We start from the raw sequence: 11,298 nt of genomic DNA on the forward strand, positions 1-11,298 counted from the left end.
TTTGCAACTCTACGGTGGGGGTTTGCTTAGGACTTTCCTCCTTTTCTTTGAGCATATCATTTTTCGGTGCTTGCACGGGCTTCTCTTCCTTATCGACATCTTGCCCTTCTTCATGAGTGTTCATCCCGTCAGTACCCTTTACAACACCAACCGTTATTCACCACCGCCAAGTCTTTGTCATAGTCGGCCCTCAAATTTGTTGCACAGTCGGTTCACCCCTTTCAAATACCTTGGGTTCCAATTGCTCCGAAAGTAAGCTCAATTGACCCTCAAGTTGTTTGATTGCATCCGTGTGAGAATTAACTCTATTATTCAATGAGGAGAAATCAGTCTTCATCTCCTTAAGCATGTCATCGTATCTTTCAACCTTATCTAGGATACGCGACAACAATTCATCCACTCTTAAGTTACTTGAACTACCCTTTGATCTTGGATTGTCACTTGATTTCGTGTGGTATTCTTCGTGACTCTCTTCTGTCTTCAAAGGATCATTTTGTTCAACCCAATCTTGATAGTGTTGTCTCCGCTCTCTTCTTTATGTGCGTTCCAACTTTGATTCCCACCCTCGTTGAAGTAACTCGGGTGAGAACCCCTCTCAATTCTAAATACCCTTTTAACCTCTTTGGGTTCACCAACCTTTTCTAGGACTTGTTTTTGTAGCAACTCCATTTGAGACATCATTATTTGCTAATATTCTCGTCCCTCTCTTTCTCCTTGTCAAGTTGCTCTTTTGCCATCTTGAAGGTTAAGGGAGAAACTTGGTCCTCTTGAGTGTACCACACCTGATTGATCTTAGTCATCTTATCAATGAGGGACGAGGCCACCTTAAATGGATGTAACATTATCCCTCCTCGTGCCAGCTGGTCCGCTACTCTTTTGGTCAATAAGTCTAGACTCCAGTAACAATATTGAAGTATCACATCACCCGGAAGCCCATAAGTAGGACATAGTAATAACAACTTTTGAAATCTCCGCTAAGTTTCATGAATTGGCTCCCCTTCTACCCGCTTGAAATTTTGGATGTTGTCCGCAATTTTACCATCTTTGAAGGTGGAAAGAACCTCATGTAAAATTCCTCGGTCAGCTCTTCCCATGATCAAATAGAGTCTCGTGTTAGCCCGGCTAACCACTTGGTTGCCTCCCCCATTAAAGAAAAAGGGAACAACCTAAGCCGCACTGATTCTTCTGAAATACCCTTGAGTGAGTAAGGACTACATATCTCCACAAAGTTCTGAATGTGTTCATGGGGATTTTCATGATCTAGTCCCTCGAATATGCCTCAAGCTTGCAAGAATTGTAGCATTTTATTGGTCACATGGAAGGCAAACTGATTTTCACCTAGAGGTAGGCGAATAGCACCTACGCCCCCCAATAGAGCTTCATTGGTGTGAAAGAAATCATCACCATCATTTTGGCGATCAAGTTGGTTCATAGTGCTTTCATTTGCACTTATCCTGTCACCTAATCACAACAGCTCACAAAACAAAGTCAAGTCAATTCAACTACAACATAAAGAACTTTCAATTCAAATTTCAATAGAAGAATTCTAAACACCACTCCCCGGCAGTGGCGCCATTTTGATTAACGCTCAACCACACCTCATCTAATACTAGGTGTGGGCGATCATAATCTAGTATAAAACCCAACAAGTGAGTTGGGATCGAACCTACAAGGAGCGGAACAAGTTTGAATTCAATTATGAAGTTATAAATGCAAATCAATCGGTTGTAAGAATGAAAATTATCGAAAGCACTTAAATAAATTGATGGGGTGACATGAATGTTAGATGGGGATTTGGTTGGCAATTAGCAACTAAAGCAATCACAAACAACAAAGGAGAAACAAGTAATTAAGAGATACTCAGGGGTATGACAGACTAACTACCAATTTCACTAAATGGGTGCTCGGTAATTACTAACAATTTCTAAATTGTAGCGGGTAAGCTGGACCTTATATGCAATAGCTTTCTCTCGAACAACTATTACGCTTTAAGTGAATTCTCTCGAGCCTCAACAAGTTTCTTACAATAAACAACCCAAAACCTCACTTCACCTACTCTCTCAAGCTAGATAGGTAGCATTGAGCTCTCGATCTTAACCCACAACAACCCAAAGACTACAAATGCTAATTTATAACCTTAGCTTTACACCTCTCTCTCAAGCAAGCATATAACACTAACAATATCGAAATACACATTCCAATATATCAATTAAGCAACAGCTATAAATCAAACCCACTTCAAAATAACATTACGATTAATATTCCCTAACGCTCATCAGATCAGACAATTAGTCACATAGTCACACCCCCAAGTATGGGTGTTTTAGCTACTCATCATGAAGAGTAAGAATTCTATACCTATTGCATTTTCCATGGATAGGTATTGATTTTCCAGCTCTTAAAATGATTCAATGGAGCTTTAATTACAAAACCCAATTTGAAATTTACTTGAAAGTTTCAAAAACTCAACAAGAACAGTATTTTTCGTTATGGGTAGGTGTTTCTCAATGTTTTGATCCTTTCTCTCTCTTCAAAATATCAATTTATACTGATCCAAAATTTGACCTTTTAGGGCCAATCGGCGAGGAAAGTCGAACTTCGTGGATCGGTTGGTGACTCGCCAATCGCCCATGTCCATCACCTTCTTGGTTCGTGTTTTCATCTAAAAGGGGATTGTAACTTTAACCTGTCTATATCGGGATCGCCAACGGATTCCGCGATACGCCATTTGTTCTTTTGGATCGCCGATTTTCTTGTATCTTCACTGCTCATTTTGTAACTTTCGACGGTCTAACCTTCCTTCGCCAATAGAGTTTATGCCTCACCTAATTTCTCTCATCCCCAGGGCTGGCATGCTAGAACTTTGGGTAGAGTGACGAACCACTCGATGAACCGCTAAATGGTCTTGGCGATCACCAGGATCGCTTTTGTTCACTTCTTCAGCTTGTTAGCTATTTTTTGCCAATTAGGGTCCTTGCATTGCTCCTTAATCTTCATAGCTGCAAATCAACACTTTAACATTAGTTTAGAGCATAGATTAGGCATTTGAGGACACTTAAACTATCAAAATAAAGCCCTAAATGAGTCAAAATCTTAGACTCATCACACATCGGCTTACGAATGAAAGGTCGCAATAAGCTTAACATGAGTACCAAGCCTTTTTTGGAAAGACTTCCAAAATCAGAAGTGAATTGTGTTCCACGATCAGAGATAATGGATAAGGACACTCCGTGCAACCTAACTATTTCCCTCAAATACAACTTAGCATAATCCTCTACCACATAAGAAACATTGACAGAAATGAAATGAGCCGATTTCGTCATTCGATCCACTATAACCCAAATCGAGTCATGTTGCCGTCGGGTGCAAGGTAACCCAACAATGATTTATATTCAAATCTTCCCACTTCCAAGTAGGAATACCGATATCTTGAGACAAACCTCCCAGCTTCTAATGTTCCACTTTCACTTGTTGACAATTAGGGCACTTAGCCACAAATTTCGCAATATCCTTTTTCACTTCATTCCACCAATAGATCTCCTACAAGTCATGGTACATCTTGGAGGCTTCTGTGATAATGGAATATCGAGAACTATGGGCTTTCGATAAGTTCTGCTCTCTCAAATCATCTACATTGGGAACACACAAACGACCATAATAGTGCAGCACATCATCAATCCCTTGGGAGAAAGCCTACTTTGTAAGCACCGCTTCCTTCAATTCCACCAAAGTCGGAACAAGAATTTAATTTGCTTTAACTTCTAACACAAAGGATGATTTTGAACCATTATGGACCATAACACCACATTTACTAGAGTCAACCAACCGAACACCCATTTGGGCCAATCTATGAACATATGTATCCAACTCCTTCTTATTATCCTCTATATGAGAGAAGATTAACCACTGTCAACCGACAAAGAGCATTTGCAACCATATTTCCTTTATCGGGGTGACAGAGAACACTTATATCATAATCCTTTAGTAACTCAAGCCACCTTCTTTGGAGAAGATTTAGATCTTTCTGGTTAAAGAAATATTGCAAACTTTTGTGGTCGGTAAAGACATCGACATGAACACCATATAATTAATGCCTCCAAATTTTCAAAGCAAACACAACTGCTGCTAGTTCCAAATCATGGATAGGATAGTTCTTTCATGCACCTTAAGTTACCTTGAGGCATAGACAATGACTTTTCTATTCTGCATAAGGACACATCTTAACCCAATTCTTGAAGTATCACAATAAACAACAAAATCATCAGTTCCAGCCAGTAAAGTCAACACTGGAGCGGAAGTAAGTCTATCTTTTAATTCTTGAAAACTCTTTTCACAGGGCTCTCGACCATAAGAATTTTTTCTTTCTTTTGGGTAAATGTCGTCAATGGAGAGGCCAATCGACGAAAACCCTTCTACAAACCTTCTATAGTAACCAGCTAAACCCAAGAAACTTCTAATATGCGAAGGGGATGGAGGTCTAGGCCAACTCTTTACCGTATATTTCTTCTTAGGTACTACCTCAATGCCCTTTACGGAAATAATCTGCCCAAGAAAAGCCATGGACCTTAACCAAAACTCACATTTACTAAACTTTCAAAAGAGCTATTGGTCCTTGAGCACTTGCAACACAATCTTCAAATGATCAGTATGCTCATTTCCACTTCTTGAGTAGATCAAGATGCCATCGGTAAATATAATCACTAACATATCTAGGTATTGTCTAAACACCATGTTCATCAAATCCATAAATGTAGCTGAGGCATTAGTCAAGCCAAGGACATCACCAAAAACTTCAAAATGATCATACCGAGTTCGAAAAGCCATTTTCGAAATATCATCTTCATTTACCTTCAATTGGTGATAACCCTACCGGAGTTTCAATCTTAGAGAAGTAACTTGATCCTTGCAGTTGATCAAACAAATCATCTATCCTTGGAAGAGGATAGTTGTTTGTAATGGTAACCTTGTTCAACTGATGGTAGTCAATACATATACAAAGTGAACCATCTTTCTTTCGAACAAATAAAACTGGAGCACCCCATGGAGAGATACTTGGTCGAATGAAACCCTTATCCAACAAAATCTTTCAATTGTTCTTTTAATTTTCTTAAGTTCCGCATGAGCCATTCGATAAGGAGGAATAGAGATTTTGTGTATCTAGGAGAATGTCAATATTGAAGTCTATTTCCCTATCGGGAGGAATATCAGGTAGATCATCAGGAAACACTTTCAAAAACTCATTTACAATGGGGACCGACTTAAGAGTAGGAGTTTCGGAGTCCATATCCCTCACCCTAACTAGATAGTATAAGCAACCCTTAGAAATCATCTTTCTAACTTTAAGACAAGAAACAAATTGACCCTTAGGCATAGAACTTCCTCCTTTCCACTCTAAGATAGGCTCATTTGAAAACTGAAACTTGACCACTCGGGTTTAACAATCAATAGAAACATAACAAGAATGCAACCAATCCATACCAAGAATGACATCAAACTCTAACATATCAAGATCTACAAGATCAACATTAGTGACTCTATGGGGGTAAGGAGACATGACAATTTCTATAAACTCTCTTAGACACATTAGACTCACTGATAGGAGTAGAGATAGAAAAGGGATCAATCAACACATCTGTAAGAATATCAACCTCCTAGCCACATATGGCATCACAAAAGACAAGGTAGTATCGGGATTAAGCAAACAATAAAATCAAGATGAAGACTTTCAATGTACCAATAACCACATCGAGAGAACCCTCTTGCTTACAACGAGTCTGAAGTGCATAGAATCCGTTTTGCTTTTGACTCCCACTAGAACCGGATGAAGGATTAGGTTGAGCCAGCCGATGATTATCTTCTTCATTCTTAGAAACTGAGGGACAATCCCTTATATTGTGACCCATCTTACCACAACCAAAGCATGCATTAGAACCGGCTAGACATCTACCATCATGCTTCTTTCCACACTTAGCACAAGTAGGAAATGAAGATTCACTACCGTTTCCTCCTTGTGGCTTAGGGTTAGACACCCAATCTTTGTTAAACTTAGGAGGAGCATTAGAGAAACCTTGATAGAAAAACTTTTGTCGGAACTTAGAACGACCATGTACATCGGACCTTGAATGTGAAAAGTGGCCATCACTGGTCCTTGTCTTCTTCACCCCCCGCCCTAGATATTTCCTTAAGTTTTCTCCTTTTATAATTGTTGAGCATGAACCATAAGACAATAAATGTCCATTTCATTGATAAGCATGGCGGTACGACATTCCTTAACCATCATCTCAGACACACCCAATATAAACTTACTCATCCTTGCCCTAGGATCGGCAACCATAGTAGGAGCATACCTAGACAATTGTGTGAACTTCAAAGCATATTATTTCACACGCATGTTTCCTTGATGAAGGTTGATGAATTTAAGTACATTTGTCTCCCTCATCTCAAAGAGAAAGAGCCTATCAAGGAAAGCAACCATAAATTTTTCCCAATCGAGAGGACCCACATCAACCGCCCTCCCTCCCTTCCATTGGTGGGACAAAACTTGAGCAAACACCCTTAAGTTGGTAAGCGGCCAATTCCGCCTTTTCCACCGGCATCACTCCCATGATCATCAACATTTTATACACTTCATCAATGAATTCTTGAGGATCTTTCTCAACCATAAAATCGTGAAATTTTGAGGGATTCATTCTAGTGAAGTCTCTTATCCTAGTTGTCGTTGTACCCACATATGGGTTCAAGGGGACCACAACCTCCCTATTGGCTTGAGTTGTCATGTCTTGAGTCGTCATGATGGAAGCAACACTTGAAAAGCAGTCATAAACTCCACAAAAGTCACTTACTCGGCCGAAGGGTCGATCGAAACTTGAGGAGCTTCAGGAGGGGCTTCTTATTCCACATTCTCATTCATGTTCCTCCTAACTTATGATCTCCAAGAGGCCATTTCCTAAAAATCATTGGATCGGGATTAGGAGAAAGGACATATAGAGTTACACTCTATTGCACGACTTAGAGTAATGAAAAAAATGAAGTTTCCTAATCATCTTATAGCTTCTTATTCATAAATGTGGCGCGCTTCATACTTATGAACAAGATTCCACTCGACGTGGTTTATGATATACCCTAGGACCTTTCTAAACCTTGTGCTCTGAATACTAAGCTTTTCACAACCCAAAATACCCCTAGACGTGGCATGGCGTATACGATCCTGAGAGGCCCTACATAAGTCATTTAGCATGCATAAACAAGATAATAGAGATTAAGAGTTTAAAAGAGACATTTTAAATCATAAAGAGTTTGACAAAAATGAAGCGGAAGTCTACATAGTCTCAAGGCCATTTATTACATCAAGAGTGATAAGGACGTAACCATGAATCACATGCAATATCTGGAGAGTAATGATGGAAAACAATAAAAGGTTCGGTCCTCGGAACATGAGGACTCACCACTACTCAAGACTACCAAAGTGATCTCTAGCCACGGAAATGCGGAATTGAAGCATCGGACTCTACATTTTTAGGAGAATGTAGGCAAGAGTATGCGTTAGTACAATAATGTACCAAGTATGATAGCAATGCATAAAGGTTATCAAATCAGGCTAAAAGGACATTTTATGACATGCAAAGACCTAGTTAAAACATAAGATAAGAGAGTAGAAGTATAATCATGATCATGGTCAATGCAAGTAAAATCATCTTTGAACACATGTGAGATACTTTTAGAAGTAACCTTAGTTCATCATTATTGTTGTGGGAAATTTGTCTGAATCGACATAGAGACCATGTGAGCTATAACATGGAATTTGATATCTACCCCACACCGAAAAGAGGTGTCCTTACTTGCCAAGGTAAGAACCATAACTTCTAGCTTAAGAGGATCCACTAGCTAATGCATATCTAAGACAACCTATAGTGGCACATAGTTTATGGGACACGGGTAATTGCCACTTGTCCACAAGATACTAAGCATAATTCCCACGGAATAGTCGTCAATCATATTCATCTTATATTTAACGGATATGGGTAATCACCTCATGTCTTATAATTATGGGGACATGGGTAATCACCTCTTGTCATACCATTAGAATAGTTCTTGATTCATAGTTTAGTTGAGAAAACCTTTTAACTCTAAGAATCCTTTATGTGAGAAAACATTTCACATTTATGTATTGAGTATTATGTGAGAAATACTTTCACAACAATCAACAACAACAACACTTATGCTTTACTCTCAAAGCAACTTAGATCATTTTCATCGATTTAGTATGAACATGCATAAATTCATAAATTAGTCTTTCATAGTTCAAAACTTACATTCAATCATCATAGTCTAGAAAACATGGGTTAAGCATGGGTTCGTGGGGATTCATCTTAAAAACATGGAACTATATAAATTCATGCATAATAGTTCATAAAACAATCAATTAGATCAACATTGAAAAGAACCCATGACATGGAAGAAAACCCTAACTTCAAATGGAGATTTCTAACTTGTAAATTGGAGAATTTAGAAACCCTATGGAGGAAAGAGCTCCATAGGTAAAAACTATCATACCTTGATGCCAAAATCTTGAAATCAATGGGGGATTAGGAGACTTGATCTTGAAACCCTAGCTTCATTCTTCTTCCTTAGGGAGAGAAATATTTGAGAGGGAGACTTGTTAAACTTTGGGGAATTTAGGAGAATGAATTGAATTGGGTGTTTTGGGGATTAAAAATTATTATATATGGCTTTGAGTAAAGGGTAAAACGACATAGTATTAGGTTGGAGTAATTAGGAAAAGACCCCAAAAGCCCCTTTTAAAATAACTGTCAGACCCCATCGACAGTTGGACCCACGCTCTGTAGGTCCAACCACGAACCGTCCTGGTCAACTATCGATGGGTTCAGAAACACTTTTTTGGGTCTTCGAACGACGGGACCCATGTACGGTCTGTCGATCAACCTACAGTCCGTACATGGACACCGTCTTTCCCAACTTTGGCCCTCAAAATTTTACTAAGTCTGTGACTCACCTACGAGACCTACGTACAGCTTGTGCATTGGACAATGAACCGTCCTGGTGAACCGTATGAAAATACTGAAACCTTGATTTTTTGAAAATTTGGACTAACCAACCACGGTCCCACCTACAGTCTGTGGTCCGACCTACGGACCATTGGTGGCTCTATCTTTGCTAGCACCAGAGTTTTTTGGAAAAACTGAAATTTTCATCTTTTGAATTCGAGGTGTTACATATTTAATTGCCAAAAATTAACATACATTATTTACAAATAAATAAGTAACAATTTTTTATGGGAAAATGCAAATATGCTATCGAACTTTGAGAAAAGGCTCATCTATGGCAGTTGTTAAAAGTTTAGCTCATCTATACCATTTCCATTTGGAAAAAAGCTCATCCATGTCATTATTTATTAAAAGGCATAATACATAAGTATTCCCTGTAACTTGGCTTCAGTTGACATCTACACCCTCCAATTTTGAGTGTGCACAAGTAGACACTTAACTTGTATAAAATTGAATAAATAGACACATTTGCCCTACGTGGCATCCTACATGACAATTTTGTGTCCTATATGGCGTCCTACATGTATTATGTCACGTATGACATGTGTGTCTACTTGTTCAATGTTTTACAAGCTTAAGTGTCTACTTGTACACATACAAAGCTTGAGGGCACAAATGTCAGTGAAAGTCAAGTTAAAGGGTATATTTATGTATTATGTCTTTATTAAATGAAATAAATAAGCTTTTTTCTCAAAAATCATTTTACTGCTCCAATTTGTAATGTGTATTTGGGCCGTCACTATCGGTCTAGATCGTCTAGTCGCTGTCTTCATCCGCACTATATTTTGCGGTCAATGGTGACTGATTGTATGTCCATTGACATAAATGACTCATGCAGCTACTGTTTGCTGCTAGTCAATGATTCTTTCTTAACTTATGTTGATTTCGCCAATGGTTGTGTATGTATGTGTTTTTGTTAGAGCTCGTCACATCAAATCTATCTAAAGCAATCTACATTATTGATGTAATTTGAAATTATTGTACAAAAATGTACTCCATCTGTTTTAATTACTTGTTCATTTTTTAATTGACACGTCTATTAAGAAATAATGATTGATATAGTGAGTTTATTATTTTATCCCCTATTAATTATGAAGTAGGTGAATTGAAAATATAAAATTTTCTAGAAGTTCTACATTTTTCAAATTAATTAATTGAGGGTATAATAGGTATAAAAAAATTGTTCTTTCTTGATTTGTCAAAATAGACAAGTACTTAGGGACAACTAAAAAGTGGACAAGTAATTAGAGATAGAGGAAATATTTATTTGGTGCGCATTTAAAAGATAATAATTGTTGGTAAATCAAATACTAATTATTTTTTACACTTTCAACACATCAATATTCCCTCCCGTTATGTTGCATTTGCTATTTTTAGCTTCCGCACCCCCTTTAAAAATATTTACTCAAAAAAACTAAGAAGATTGTTGGTTAAATATTAATTAAAGTTCCATCTTTCTAAACAAATTTTAATTTTTTTGATAAATTCCATCTTTTTAGACTCGAGCATTGAGAACTGTGGTGCATATCTAGATTTTAGTGTAAATTTAAAAAATAAAATTGATATGTTTTTAACCATATAAAATATTATTTATATTGAATTAAAAAAATACATAATATGAACTAGAGTCTAGGAGGGATTATCTTATAACCTCACTCTAGAATGCCTGATAGAGTCAACATATCCCTCCGTGGAACATGCAAGGCTCAAAAATCAAGTTTACTTTAATAAAGAAAATAATTCTTAAAAAAAATAAAATTGGAGAGTATATATAGAAAGAAAATAATAAATACTAATTAAGACAACTGTCAAGATTACTGAAAATACTTCCTTCCATTCAAAAAGGATAGTGAAGTTGATAATTATATACATTAATTTTCCTCATTGATTTGTTAATTTCTTAATATAACTTTTATATATAGAAAATACATCAAGTTTATTAAGAACCACATTTTACTGTTAAAATATTTTTAAATCTCTGGAAATTTTTTTCAAAGAAAAACTATATAATTTCTTAAAGAGATAATTACATCATAGTGCAGCCCACAATGTTACTTTACATAATTAGTCACGATTTTGAATGTTACCTGAATTGGTCCAAATGAGAAGCTTAAAACCCTAGAGGGCTACTATAGTGCCACAACCCCTTTCCGGCCTCCAAAAACTCTAAATTCATAGCCTAATGATAGATCCTAGAGAGATGAATCCAACACGACAAGAATCATTTTAAAAT

General features: G+C 37.3%; 1 protein-coding gene across 1 annotated transcript; it reads right to left on the bottom strand.

The window, feature by feature from the left end:
* Positions 1-5,693: 5,693 nt before the first annotated feature.
* Positions 5,694-6,791, bottom strand: LOC125811846 (uncharacterized). Its single transcript, XM_049491396.1, has 2 exons — positions 6,509-6,791; positions 5,694-6,067 (listed from the first exon to the last, which is right to left on the bottom strand). The coding sequence occupies exons 1-2, from the start codon at positions 6,789-6,791 to the stop codon at positions 5,694-5,696; spliced, it is 657 nt and encodes a 218-aa protein (XP_049347353.1).
* Positions 6,792-11,298: the final 4,507 nt, after the last annotated feature.

The sequence above is a fragment of the Solanum verrucosum genome, unplaced genomic scaffold (assembly GCF_900185275.1).
Source record: "Solanum verrucosum unplaced genomic scaffold, falcon-dt-bn FXZP01000238.1, whole genome shotgun sequence".
Lineage (NCBI taxonomy): Eukaryota > Viridiplantae > Streptophyta > Magnoliopsida > Solanales > Solanaceae > Solanum > Solanum verrucosum.

What these genes read in the sequence shown, in the direction of transcription:
- LOC125811846 (XM_049491396.1), bottom strand. Translation starts at nt 6,791, where the DNA reads ATGACGACTCAAGACATGACAACTCAAGCCAATAGGGAGGTTGTGGTC. An exon ending in AATGGAAGGGAGGGAGGGCG is followed by an intron (nt 6,068 to 6,508) that starts GTTGATGTGGGT and finishes TTTTCTATCAAG; the next exon opens with GTTTCTCTAATGCTCCTCCT.